The sequence below is a fragment of the Rhagoletis pomonella genome, unplaced genomic scaffold (assembly GCF_013731165.1).
Source record: "Rhagoletis pomonella isolate Grant_MI unplaced genomic scaffold, Rhpom_1.0 Rhpom_scaffold_00004, whole genome shotgun sequence".
NCBI classification, from domain to species: Eukaryota; Metazoa; Arthropoda; class Insecta; order Diptera; family Tephritidae; genus Rhagoletis; species Rhagoletis pomonella.
In genome coordinates this window covers 23,702,666-23,718,016 of record NW_023458558.1, presented here as the reverse complement: position 1 = coordinate 23,718,016, position 15,351 = coordinate 23,702,666, and the positions used below count along the sequence as shown (strand labels likewise).

General features: G+C 36.9%; 1 protein-coding gene across 1 annotated transcript in view; it reads left to right on the top strand.

The window, feature by feature from the left end:
- Window positions 1-15,351, top strand: part of LOC118737277 — a gene marked incomplete at its 3' end in the record, with an annotated part of 29,148 nt that overhangs the window by 12,608 nt on the left and 1,189 nt on the right. Inside the window, exons 3-4 of the mRNA XM_036467682.1 lie at window positions 2,739-4,404; window positions 10,695-10,842. Coding sequence (XP_036323575.1) covers window positions 2,820-4,404; window positions 10,695-10,842 — 1,733 coding nt within the window. The remainder of the gene's footprint in view (window positions 1-2,738; window positions 4,405-10,694; window positions 10,843-15,351) is intronic.

Here is a 15,351-nt window from a genome sequence, read left to right as displayed (position 1 = left end):
TGCTGGATATAAAAACTACCCAAACAAAATTAATAATTTTATAAAAAAGTGAGGTGGTCGAATTTCGACAACGGGGCGATACTAGTTGTAAAAAAAGGACTTTGCTGTCGTTGTAAAAACTGATTTCAGAAATTTTTATAGAAGAAAATCTCTTTTCCATTTCTAGTGCGTCATTTTAAATATATGTATGAACATATGAATTTTCCCGATTTTCTTCAGAGCTGCAGACAGCTATTTAAGAACTAAAAGTTTCATCAAAAATGCTTCAGAAGGCACTAAATTTGAAGTATCGAATCAAATAATCAGACAAGTAACAAAGCAACTAACGAAAAATAATGAAAGATGTAGCTTACATACGTTGGAAAAATATACGAAATGCTTGCTGTTCACCCTAATATACAAGCTTACCTATACCTATATATAAAAAATATGTACGTATGTATTTATGTATGATGTGCTTACGAGTATCTCTGCATCTGCATGTGTCATTTTTGAATATAAAAACAATAAATAACAAGGAGGAGCAGTGCCGCAGCGACTTTGGCGTGGTTCTATGCCGTGCCCTGCTGTGCTGCAGGCGATAGTGCCTCCAATGTTTAAGAAATATTTAGTTTAAATACTAAATGCAAATAGCCCAGTATGTTAGATTGCATTTGCATAAGGGTCATTCCATACAATATTTACACCTCAATATTTTTTTTTGGGTCAACTCTTTATCGAAAAAAAGAAGACACCTATTATTTTATTTGGTCATGATATTCGAAAATTTCGAAAAAAAAAATATTCCGAAATTTTGAACTTCGATAAAGAATGTAAAAAAGTATATTTCACCCCAAAAAAATATTGAGGTGTAAATATTGTATGGAATGACCCATAAGTATGGATGTGTGTATGAACGTATGTAACTCAATTTTGAAAGTGGACTAGTGACCAGCGTTGCCGTTTTGGTACAATTGTATCATTTTCGATGCCATTTTTTTTTTAAATTTTAAGATTTGATACTTTTTTGTTTCACAACCTAGCCAGCAGAGAAACGTACTTTTTGTCGAAAGTGCAGTTTTCGTACATTTTTCTTATCCGGAAACGTTCAGAAAACGATTTCCATATTTGTTAATTTTTCGTATCCGGTAAAATGTCATCATCTTATTTCAAAACAATAATTTTAAAATATTTGTTCAAACTGAGCATTTGAAAACGTATTCGTCAGTAGCTGAGTGTGCACAGAAGTGTCCTATATTTGTTAGCTTTCAGGAGGTTCCAGGTTCGAATTCCATCAGAAGCAACACGTTAAAATTATTTATTCAAATTAAATTGAAATAATTGCTGAATCTTAAAATTGTTTTTGATGAGAGCCACATTGAGCGAGTAATATTTGCTTCTCACAAGCCCGAAGTCGGCCGGACTTTTTTTCCGGGAGAGTTTGTGAAAACTTTTAAACTGCTAGAAGAAGAGGAAACATTTTAAACATTCAAATTTTAGCTAGGAAACTTTTGAATATTTAGCTGTTTTTTTCGATTGGAGTATTTCATACTTAGATAGATAGATAGTTGAATCAAGCACAGAGACCAGTAGCTCAAAAAACTCTAGAAATTTCTGATTTGATCCCGGGTGTAGAGAATGTATGTGGTTCCCTCTTGGCCATAAATTTCGTACTTACGCTCATTTCCCCAAAACTAACCTAACTAAACCTAATGTTAAGAAAGGGGGTAGGTAAAATTACATACATAATATGTAACAAACGACATCAATTTGAATGCTGTATTTTTGGAAAATTTCTATTAAGAAAAAAAAAATGTTGAAATTAGGCCATAAATAACAAAAAAAGAAAAGCTAATAACCTAAGGACGAGCACACCTAAAGTTAAACATCCCACTGGGAAAATAGGTAACACCTTACGAGGTAAGCTTTCTAGTGAAGGGCAATACCTTACCAGCAACTTACACTTCACCCGGCGGTCCTTACCACTTCACTGGCGAATCTCCCTTACTTTAACAAAGACGTGGCCGCCTTATGTAAGCAGGACTTTAGATTGTACATTTAGTATCAGACATACCTCAGTTTGCTTTTACTATATGGCGTATAGTGTCGATTAGTAAATAAAATTCGTAAAATGTAGCACCTTAATTCATAAAAAATAAAGAAGAATTTAAGTACTTTATGAAAATGGCACTTTAGAACGCTCTTTAAAGCTGTTTTATTTTTTTGTGAATAAAGCCATAAATATTTAAAGAGTTCTAAATTTTTTACAACGAGATGTCTTTTTTTTTTGTTTTTTGCCAAAAAACCGGGACATTTTGCGTCCCGGCAAATATTGTACCCGCCGAAAACGGGACGGTTGGTATTCGACTAAGCTAATTTCGCAGACGAACTAACTAATTTCACAAACATAAAATCACAAATGTGCACGAAGGCATCCATAAGAATGAAGAGTTTTGAAGCAACCGCACTGTCTGGATGTTACATTCGCTTTTATTGCATTTCCGGACACACTCAAATGAACCTACATACATACATACAGACATACAAGATTATAGTAATCAAAAAGAAAGAAAGAAAGCAAGAATATAATTATGTATTTATGTAGTTCTTTTTTTAATGAATAGCCATACATGTAATTTAATTACACCTATTTATGTGAATTGTACATACATACATACATACATATGTGTGAACATAAAAATCATATTACTTTATAAGATTACTCATTGGCGTTATTTCATATTTTTTTTATGTTGCAGTGCGAGACGGGGCAGCTAAAGAAGTAGAAGAAGTAGCAGTGGCAGTGGAAGCAACAACAAAAGAAAGCACCAACTACTCCAATGAAGGCGACAATAACGTATTCACCGCCTAGCTTGAATTCGTATCAAAATGTTCCTCATGCAGAATGCACAACAACAACAACAACAAAAACAAAAATTAAAACAGAAACAGAAACAGCACTAAACATTAAAGTAAGATGCGTAGATGTGGTAGACAGCGATCAGGACGACGACGCCAGCTATGGTCACGACAGTCCCAATGCAACCGACAGTGGTAGGAGACAGCCGTGGAGTCACAGTCATATCCACAGTCATAGCCACAGCCACAGCCACAGCCACAGCCACGCTCATAGCCACAATGAAACACAAGTTGTCACTAGGGGCGACAGCATGGGCGCGAATTTGAGAAGCAATTGCTGTCAGCGCGAACATAAAAATTATCGCAAACATGTGATGTCCCAACTGCCAAGTTGTACGAGGGACAACATCCGCACGTTACCAGCGCCTGCCAGAAGCGAGCGAGAACGCCGCCAGGCGCAATATTCACGCAACTATACGGTATATTTAGCAACGCAAGTCAAGACATCAAGAAGAATGCAGAGGACGTGTGAAGATTTTGCAATATCACCAAAGTTGCAATTGGCAAATGCGGCGGAGATTAGAGGAACCGCGTTGACAACCACGCTGCAGCCAGTTACATTGAGCACAACAGCAAGCAAAGTTGAGAGGTCTGAATTTGGTGACTGCATTAACTCAAAATCTGGCTCACAACAAAGACTATCAACAACAAAAGCGATATGGGCAACAACACCAGCAACGGTGTCATCAGCGCAATCAACGTCTTCAACATTATCGTCGTCGTCATCTTCAACATCAACGCCGTACAACAGCTATGCGGCGTCAAGCACATTAAAGACAACACCACCCCCTTGCCTAGAGGATAATTTTAGTTTAAGTAACAAAAGACAATTAGTTATGCCAATTGAAGAGGAGAATAGATTAGGAAATGTCGGTGCTGGAGCACAATCCCGAGAGTACCGAGAGATGCCAGTGAAACGACCACTGCTAACGATGCAAACAATCGCACAACCAAAGCAATCACAAGCACAATGGCGGCATAGAATACTGTGGCGACCCACTTCTGCGCCACTGCGAGTGGGCATGGAAGAGACATTTGAATTTCTCGCCTCAGCAATTAATGCAAGAAAAAATGCTTTGGCGTCTGGGGTCGCCCACATAAATGCCGCGCTCCGTGCTGCTGGGGCAACATTAAGAGGAAATTCGCAAACAACGACAACTTTAGACTGCAGGTGCTTTAAGGAAAATAGTGATATTTGTACGGTGGCTGATCGAAAGGCGGTGAAAGAAGCAAACAAAGAAGAGGAATTCAATGGAATGTGTGGCCAAGAGGAAATGCGTGATTTGATGGAGTACAATAGTCGGCGACTGGGTAGCCAGCAACACCCACACCAAAATCAACTACAACGACACAATTTTCTAGATGTAATACCACTGCTGTCGCGAAAGAGCCTCTACTCTCTGGGTATAATGGGTGTGCCGCCTTGGTCAACAAAACTATTGGTTTTATCGCTGCTCATGCTGGCTATTGCTTCACCGGCCAACTGCTGGACAGGACGGCCAGATGGTGAGTAATTAAATTTAGTTTATAATTTCGTGACAAAGTGCAGTTTAGTAAAACCGGGGAAAGCATCTGGGGAAAGCTGGATCCATATATTTGTCTAGCAACACTAGTCAAAATTGAATGAAGATCAAGAAAACGAAAAATTCATATAAAATGATGTACGAACCATGAAAAAGAAATTTTCTTCAAATATTTTATTTTTATTTTTTTAATCTGAAATGAAATAATTTTTCTTGTGACAATTCTGGCAATTCTGGCAACAGTCTTGAAAGCTCTTTCCTGTGTCTCGAAAGTCTAATTTAAAGATCTGATAACGAGAAGGTCTTAGTATTATTCTGTTTGTCTTTTAGCAATAAGTTTTCTAAAAATGAAATGAAACTAAAGTAAAAACATATTTTTTCTTTAAAACAATAAAAAATAATAATGAAAGGAAAATTACTATTCAAAATATTAAACTAAAAAAAAATTTATAAAATAATTCATTAGATTGAATTAAAAAAAATATTAATTAAATTAGAAAAGAAAAAAATAAAATAAGTTCGTAAAAATAAACAAATTTAATAAAAACTAATGGAACAGGAGTTTCTAAATGGAATTAAAAAAAATCCTTTTTGAAGCAATATAATCTAAAAATTAGATTAAAAAAGAAAAGAAAAATAAAATAAGTTTCTAAAAATCAAATGAAATTCAAAAAATATCTATGTATATTTTTCTTGTCAAAATAATCTTTTTAAAATAAAAAATCTAACCATAAAAAAATAGAAAATTCCGCTTCCCGGGAATTTGTCGAATGGCACGCTAGTGATTTGCTCACTCGGCCATTACGGAGCAGCGCGAGCAAAACGATATACAAGTGCTTTCAGTTAAAAGAGCTTTTCACCATGAAAGTTGTCAAGTCGATTTTTTATATGACTTTCATGTCAGAATAAACAAAATCTTTCAAACTATCTTGCCTACTGCCTTTCAATTATCTCACAAAAGACTTTCAACTACCTTAGCTGCAATTGCGTTGTAACTGTAATTTTGGTAGTTAAACGGCGATATAATACACTTTTCGATGTGGTTTGCTTAATATGGCTTCATAAGGGCTGGCTTGGCGTTTTCTGCAAATGTTTCGAAAGAGTATTTGACAAGAAAGTATTTGGATTACGACCAAGTTAATATACATATGTACATATGTAAATAATGGCTAAGGGCTTATAATATCCTCGATCTATTCGTACCAGGTGCAAAGCATATACATATACCACTTGAATAAATAAAACATTGCTTCCCTCTCCTTATGCTTGTCATATCGGGCCGGTTCCGCCCGAACGTTGTGACTTCTCACTTAGAGCCATTTCACACGTTCCGGTCGCCGTTTAGAAGGTAGCTGAATTACCGGCTCAAAAAGTGTGTATAGTTATTAGAACTTCCATCCAACCCGGTGGCTGGTTTCATACATTTTATGCCGGCAAACCGGCTGCTAGTTATTAGGCGGCCGGAACATGTGAAACGCTTCTTTGGAGACATTTCATTTCACACCACAGCACAAGTAATTTTCAATTGTTGTTAAATGTAAAAAATTCAGAAAATCATAAAGTTTGTATATGGATACGTGTGCAAGTTTTTTAAGGCCAGTTGCCAACGCAACACAATAGTCGACTTAAAAGTTATTTTATTATCACTTCCTTTCGAATAGAGTCTCGTCTTTTTAAGCTAGCTCTTGGCAAATATTCTGAATGTGGCAAATGTATATTTTCAGTTCACAGACATAGCGACAGCTTTGAGGATAGAGGGTAACTGTTTTGAATACGCAGCGGTCAAGCCACCCCTAAATGAACGAAACAAACAAATCTATAATCAAGTATGAAAGCATGTACATACATATGTATGTATGTACATTAGACAGCATCACAAAAGTAATATAAAATTTGTTTATTCGATTTTGAACACCTTTTTGTCAGTATCTACTTATAACAAACAACGCGTGCAGGTAACAGACAGATAACAGCACTCAAACTCCATGCTGCCCACTGCACTGCCTTCTGGTTACCTTTTAATCTGTCTAAAATCTACACGAAATATGACTAAATCGGATCAGATTGTTGGGTGTTACAGAACTCGGATGTTCGTTTCCTAACACATTGCTGTCGAACGCCTCATAACTAAATCCCCAGCAAACGCGGGACAGAAGCTATAGTGTCCCAACGTCTTATCCGCCAGGAAGTAAGGAAGGGAAAATGGGGTTATCATGCATGCCGATCACAGTCACATGAAGTGGCCAGTCAGCAATCCAACAAATTGTCTGTAGTCCCATCTGCCTAATACACGCAAATACCTAGCTTATCTTTCTGATATTGAGGGCAACATAAGTTACTGCTTGCTGACTAAGGACTACCTGACCCGAGTCCTCTCTAGAAAAATGGTAAGTGTCTCATTACCAGTCCAGTCACTACGGACACATAAACTCTTACATCCCCTCCTATCTTCCATCACATAGTGCAAAGCATTGAGAATTGAAAATACCTCGGTTTGAAATACTAAGTCATATTCCTCAAGAGAGAAGTATAGAGTGTCCCCGTAACCATTCATTCATTGTCAGTGCGCTGTTATGGCCTTGGAAGTCTTTTGTTCAACGTGAGACTTTCTTAAACGTTTACTATCTAGGAATACGCAGAAATACGTTAATTCTGAAATATGTATAGGGTAAAGAAGTCGTGTCTAACGTTCCCCTTCTAGAGAAGATCACAAAACTAGTTTTGGTTGGGTTAGCGGACATCCCAAGTGTAAACCATATTCTGTATTCTTTGCGCTTTCTTGAAAAAAACTTAGAGAGAAGAGCCTGTTGAGCTGCCAAGTTTGACGAGTAAGGAATCAATTACCAAGCACCAGAGCAAGGGAGAAAGCACGCAACCCTTCGCTTATTAAAAGCCGAATGTAGGGGTCAATAGAGCTTTTAATACCAATTCAAATGAAAAATATATATACATATGTATGTCGGTCCGTCGCCATAATGCAGAGGAAGTCTTTACTGTCTGAAGCATTTTTGTTCTAGATGAATCGGACGATATTATCTTTGCAGGCCTGAAAGGCTTCTTCTTCCGTCAAAGCATTTTTATTTAACCTTGGATCTACTAAGGTGAAAACTGTTAAAATAATATTTTACTGTTGCGATAAGTTCAAGTTTTTAGCCGATATAAAATAATATTGAAATCATTTTTTCTAAACTTGAAATATACATATATTTATAACGGCGAATGTTTAATGCAGAGAATCGGTATTGGGTAACGAAGAGGAAGTATTAGGTACCGAAATCTTTTTGAAGTATTGAGCATATCACTACAATTGAAAATGCAATGCCCAAAACGAATTCTTTCGTTGTGATGGCATTGCAAATTCTGTCAACCAGTTTCCTTATCAATGCAAGGAAACATTGCCTATGAAATGTTACAGACGCTTATTGACGAGCTGTGCTAATGTGATTACATATACATATATGGATTTCTTTACTGCTCCACTGCCAGTTTGTAAATATTATTTAGGCGGAGTAGGTACTCATTGATTTTGTATATATGTACATATTGGTATAAGTACGCACAACATGCATGAATGTGCATTTCACCTACATTGTATGCCTAACGCATATGTATGCATTTGTATGTACAGATATACGATTACGTAGGTATTTACGATGATAAGTATGCATGTCGCAATGTTCGTAACATTCTTTAATATGGACGACACTTTCAATAGGTAATTTTTATTTCTTTATTATACGCATATGAACCCACTGTACATAATAAATACTTGCGCTTGCTGTGACATTTTTTCCAATTTCCCTGGTTGCAAGTACGAGTACTTCTTATGGTTTCGTATTCTTTAACTTTCCATTTCAAAGAACATATGTATGTATGTATGCATGCATGCATGTATGTTTGTTTCCTATGGAGGGTGATTGTATGCCACTATTGCTTACAATTTACCAAATTAAAAAGCCACCAATCTTTTGTATGAAATGAAGGCTTAATTATGCATTATTGTTGAGTGTAGGTATAATCGGTATTTATTACATAAGTTGCCACATGAAATTTCTTTCGGAATTTGACATTTTAATGAAGAGCACACTCTTCAAATAAATACATACATAACCGGTAATAATGTTGCCAGAATATTAATGAAAAGTTTAAATTATTGTAAAAAAAAAATAGTTTGGAAATAAAACTTTAGTCATTGCTTTGTTAGTGCCGTTTCATACACTGCGTTTTTCGGTTACCCGATACCCGATACCCGGTTTTGTTTTGTTTTGTTCGTAGGAGGGGAAAATGCTTTGTGCACTGGCCGGGGGCGCTACTGCTTCAAAACTTTTCGGCACTAGAGATCATTACCCCAACGTTCTGCGTGAAGTCAGAAGTGCTCGCAAGTGAAGAATGTGCACGTTTTTTTCCATGTTTTCACAGTAGCGACAATATGAATATATTCTCGGAAGTAACCATGACCGGGGAGAAATCGCGTCAGGTAGGAATCGACCTCGATGTGCGTCCATTGAGCTTTTGTGCCCACGTTACAGTTATGTTGCCACCGTAGGATTAGTTGCTCGGCCTATCTCGGCACTGAGATTGTAAATCTATTTTCGCTCGTGAGCAAGTAGCTCAATTGGCATGACGCTAGAAATAACTAGAACCGCGTCCGCGGACACTGTACGGTATGCAGAAGCTATGCATAGTGCCCCTCTACATTGGAACGCAGACATTTGAATCTGGTATTTTCTGACATTCAATGCGTCGGCCCATATATCTGCCCCATACAGGAGCACCGACTGGACTGCTGTCATCAAAAGTTTCCTACGGCTTAGAGCCACCGTGCTGTGCGCAGCTTTGTGTTCCCAGAATGTGAGTTTGTTGTCAAGCTTCACCTCTAGGCATTTTGTAGACCTACAAGTTGTCACGAGCCGAGGTCCGACCATCATGTTTATAATTGTTGGGATCCGTTTCTTGGTCAGCAGCACGATCTCTGTTTTGGTTGTAGCCAATTGCAGACTGTGATCGCTCATCCATCGATTGACGCTACACATAACCTGGTTCAGCTTGAGCTGTGCCAGCTGGGTGTTTCTTGCTGTTATAACGGCGGCCACTTCGTTCACGAAGGTAATAAGGAAGGAGGTCTCCGGCAGTTCAGTACGCAACAGACTGTCCAGAGATGCGGGCCAAGTACAGACCCCTGTGCCGCTTCGCCGGTTATACGTCTATTTCTTCAACCTTGCGTTGTGTCGTAAAACAGCCAACGGTCACTGAGGTAGTCGCGAATCATATCTAACAAGTATCTTGGAACCTTGAATGACCGCTCGAAGGCTTCCAGCATGTCGTCCCATCTTACCGTGTTCTTAATGTCCAGTGTGACTAGCAGCATTATTGGCCGTCCCTGGTGGCAGGCTTCTTCGGCTTTATGTACCGCCTCGACTACTTCACTAATTGATTGAAGCCATGTTGTCGTGGTGAAAGGCCTCCCACGTTTTCTATGGCTGACTTCAAGCGTATTTTGAGCAGACTCTTCAAAACCGGCCTGCTGGGTATAACAAGCCAAGTGACCCGAACGACGAAGGAGAGTTTGGGTTTGGGTAGGGCAAACCTACGGGAAGACCTGGGGGCCCTAAGTCAGCTGTTGTACGTGTTAAGCAGGAGATCAGGGCTTGTTTTCGCTGCTAACCTGATTGCCTGCGCTGGTATGCAATCGAGACCTGGAGCCTTGCCGGCTTTCATGCTTTGCAGGGCTAACTTCTGCTCATAGTGGGACCTCATCCATCGCAGCCGATTTACCGGTTCTAAGTGTTGTAGCAAAACAATAACAGCTTTAACGATAACCAATATATATATATACTATCAAGTATATGTATATAAAGGCAGTTGCACGAGATCACCAAGAATCAAAAAATAATTCAATGTTTTCGGATATATGTAAATAAATTTGTAAGGAAAGTCAAATGACAGCTAATCACTTGTGCCGCCTTAGTTAGCAAACAACGACAAATTTGCTGTCTGAAATGCAGGGGCCGTAACGGTTGCGATCTTTATTATAAAAATCATAATACAACCGTTGAAATTAGATTTTTATTTTTTCGATCAAGGAGAAACGTTACTTTTGGAATTTTTATTTTTTTTCGATATACATTTTATTCGAAAGCCACTAACTTATCAAAGTATCCTGTTTTGGTGGCTGCATGGATTAGATCAAATTTTTATTATTTATTACATATGTAAATATGTACATACATTAATAGGCTTATATATATATAATTTATATTTATTTGCTTTCAGTTCCAACAAATTGCACTTTTCCTGCGCGTTGGGAAGGTTCGTGGTTCCTATCGGGCTACCAGCAATCTATTCATATTAAGGGATCACAATTCAGTTATCGCGGTAAATGTGCGGCCTCGGATGGTAACAAATATTTGATTGTTGACGAGTAAGTTGAAATGTTCTATCTCATATATTTACTATTTATACGTATATAATTTATACACATATTTTGGCTTACATTTATTACATTACTTATTTATACGTACAGTGAATTTATTTAATTTTTATATTTACATATAAACAAGTACAGTAATACCGGCTTAAGTGAAGCATACTTAATTGATTTGCCCTTTGTATTACACGAACATTTTTGTTTTACATGGAAAATATTTGATACTCAATTGTGTTATGTGTACATACCTTTTCAAAGAATAAGCTAAAGAGTTTTATAAACTAAAAAGTTGCATTCAGTTGCATGCCTGCTTAAATATCTTTTTCGCTAAAGTGGGCCTGAATCACGAATGAAGCACGAAGCTGTTTTTACTCTAACGCAATTTAAATTGTCCAAGCGGGCTCGTTATCGAGTGCTGAAAATTCAAAATGAAAACTCAAATGGTGTTTTTGCTTTCGATCACCGATGCCGTAATTCGGCTTCTGGCAACACACTTTTATATATTTCTTATGTAAAAAATATTTTTAAATTGAATAAATATTCTACAAAATGAAATTTGCATCAATGAATTTAAGGGCTAATTGACAAAAACCTTTTTTTTTTAGTTGCATTAAGCGGATATTACTGTACTTGCGCAGAAATGCTGTGCCTTAAAAATAACCAATCGACGCGAATCAATCTGATATGTTAAGAATATAAAATTATATTTTAAACACTTAATTTACTCGATATTTAATTTAAAGTAGTATTTAATTTTATAAAAGTGTACGTTTTCGTTTACCCTAATGCCAGATTTCCACTGCACATTAAATTATGCATATTTGAATGACATATTTAGTTGAGTATTACAAAATGCCAATGTTATTACGTTCAAGAAATATAGTTTCGTTCAGGGAAGTGTTACCAATCACTAATTATGTATATATATATATATTTACGTGGAAATTTGGCATTAGTAGAAAATCATAAAAAAAAAAAAATACAACTACATATACATACATACATATGTAGATATGTAGTGTTAAATTTGACTTAAAAGAGCGTAAGTAGGTAAAAATTTATTTTTGAAAATTTTCTAATTCAATCGATAAATTTATACATACCTAAGTAAATATATTCCCTAAGTTGCAGAGTTATAAGGTAAAACATGTGTTCATGTATGTACCTCTATTAGCCTACCTTAACGTATGATATGCATTACTGCTTTTGCCTAGACACATACATATTTCTAAATACGTCCATACATATTTTTATGGTTACGAAATTGTTGAAACTGAATACTACGGTTTGCGTATTAAATGTGCTTACCTTAATGCACTACTATTTTTATTTCGTACTCTTCTTCTCCTGCTCCTTGTACTGTTTGATAAATCGTTTTTTTTTTTTTAACTTTTTTGTTCTACATACATAAATACATACATACATACACTCATGCAGACATGCGTACAAAATTTCGTTACCAAATGTAATTTTTCTCTTTTTGACATTTAATGCTTAAAAATCTTTTTTAAATGTATTGTTATTTGAAAATTTTGTATGAATGTGTATTTCATAAAAGAAATATATACGCTTTAGTTACACAATTTTTAAAACAGACACATTATTCGAAAACTTAACGAAACGACGCTAAGCGTACATTTGCAAATGTATGTCTTTAGTATTTACTTTTTACCAATGTTTTTCCTTAAGTTTCAGTTTCTTGTATGAAGTTCCTCCTTTTTCTTGTCATGTTCTCCCCAGTGTTTGAAAATATCGTTATTTCGTAGCTGATACATAAATTTTTTTTTGTTTGAAAACTGCAACTTTTTAATTTCATTTTATACGAAAATACATACTTGATAGTGAAACAATGTTTTTAATGTCTTATGAAACATATTTTTACAAAAAAATTTGCTAAAATCAACCCCATACATAAATATTTTGGTATGAAAAAAGACACATACATAATTACATAGCTTGTTGCGTCTCCATAGAATACGAACATATGTCTTTTCAATATTGAATTTATCCGACTTCAACTATCGCTACATATGTACAAACATATATACATATGTAATGTGTTTTTGAAGAAGAGATCTATTTTTGGTATTTTGCACATTTTATAACGATTGTTTTAGTTTTCTCACAGAAATTTTTTAGACAAAAAAAGTATGTATTTGTTTTTATTACATTTATTTTTTGAAATGCTACCGAAAACATTGCGTTCCAGAACTCTGTTTTTTTTCAACTTTTTAATTGTTGCTCTAACTTAATTTTTGAAATATTACTTGTATTATGTAAACATTCATTCAGATGATTTTAAGGAAGAAAAATTTGTGCATTTGCGAAATTTCATGTTAACGTAGTATAGATACACACTAGGATGGTCCCTAAAATACCAAAACAATCGCGCATCCTTTATTTTACTCTATATAAGTACAAAATAAAGATAACCACGAAAATTTAAAAATTAAAAAAAAAAATTTTGGGTAGATTTTTTTTACATGCCAAAATTCGAAAAAATGTGATTTTGACCAGCTACAACTCAGTTAGTTTCATAATGAATAAGTTTCAATAATATTTATCAAATTGCAAAGCAAAATTTTTTCGACTTTTGTGGTTATTTTTTTATCGTAAAAATTGTAAGAAATTTTGACTTTGACCATCTAAAAATCAGCGAGTTTATGAATTTAAATGAATGCCTCAAAAATATTTATCACATTTCAGGTCAAAATTTTGTCGAATTGTTGGGATTTGTAAAAAAAAAAATTTTTTTTTTAACTCCGGTAGCCCCCTCTCCTAAATTTTTGATTTTGAAATTTTCGTGGATATTTACGTACATATATTTTGTACGTAGAAGCAAAAAATAAAGGGGTGCCTCATACAAAATTTAGAGTTTGATATTTTAAGGACCACCCTAAGCCTTACTTTATTCGAAATTACAGTTACATCTCCGTTGGTCATACTGGATGCCCATTTTAGCTGCAAGGATTACCAAAGAACCAGTGTCCCGTGACACAGATCTTTCAATCCTCAGCATTTTTGCTTGGCAGATGCTAGTAAAGTTAGGTAGTCGAAACGAGAGAGAAACATCTAGCCTCCACACCGCAGTCCAGCAGAGTTTTTTGCGATTACTCTGACTCTACTTCAATGAGTACAGTCTGATTTTTCCTTCATTCTAAAATCTTTTCACAGAACGAAAACTGAAGACACACAACGCCGAAACCGGTTTGTCTCCAAATCAAACTTGACAAGGGATGACGGATAGTCGTTCCAAAATAAGTCAAATGCCACTATGTCTTATCGCAGACAGGAAAGTGAGTATTGATGACAGTTTCTAGTGATTGTTCAGTAGCCCATATATCATTATCTTCACTACGGTAAGTAAAGTGGCAGCGCCGTGTGCCGGCGACTCAGTTAGACACTTAGGAAATTGTCCTTTGGGATACCACATTCTGAACGGCACCCAATAACCTAATCGATAAAACGCCTCCAGCCGATTATGTAATTACGAGTTCGGCTAATCACAATGCGCCAGAGATCCTCGGGGCTATTAAGGATGCGGGAGCCAAAGTACTTCAACCTTAGCCTCGCAAACGCTAGGCACATAAAAGGTAGTATTGAAATGGTCCACCTCATCATCTTCCAGGCAACTGCCCTATACGGGATCCGTATGTTCAGGCTTACTGCGAAAACAGTGACCCATTAAAATCGCCACCAAGAGTGAGAGCTGTGGCTTTGGAAGTGTGAGGAGTGCCCTCGACCGCACGCTGTCCACCCTCGGCTAGAAGGACCTTGCAATCGCGCATGTCCTGGTTTTCGCCTAGCTCTCGTTGAGCTGACATGATGCCCATGTATCCAAGAATGCACCACAAGTGATCAATGTCACCCCCGGCCGCTCAATATCCGGCGATAATGTACCTTCCCTAGCCAATTCGCCAGCTGCACAGTTCGGCGGTCGCTGTTACCCAGAACCCAAGTGACATTTCTTAACCAATTTAGAGCACACTGCTAACGCCCCCGATAGCCGCTTGGCTATCAAAATAAATGCTCACCTCCCTGACTGTCATCGCACTGCGGAGCAGTACCTCCATCGCCTTCTTGATAGCAGCCACTTCCGCCCGGAATAGTGCGGGAAATTGGGCTGATAGACAACTCCCAGGAGCCAGCGTCGACAGGCACAACGTTCAGCATTACGTTCAGTGCCAATGTGGGGGTCTCCGCAGTGCCCCATTAATACCAATTAAAGCAGCCCATTGTATGTGCTCCAGCTGTTTAGCTAGTGTAGCCTTTTCTAGTGAGTTCCACCAGACTAGGGCGCCATAAAACATAATAGGCATGACTGCGGTCTCGTAGAGCCAAATAGACAACTTTGGGCGAAATACCCCATCTCGTGCCAATAGCTCCCCTACCGCAGTATAAGGCCAGTGATGCCATCCTTGCTTTATCCTCGCTGTTTGGCCTCCACAACAACTTCCTGTCAAGGATCAAGCCCAAGTACTTTACCTTGTCAGACAGCTGTAA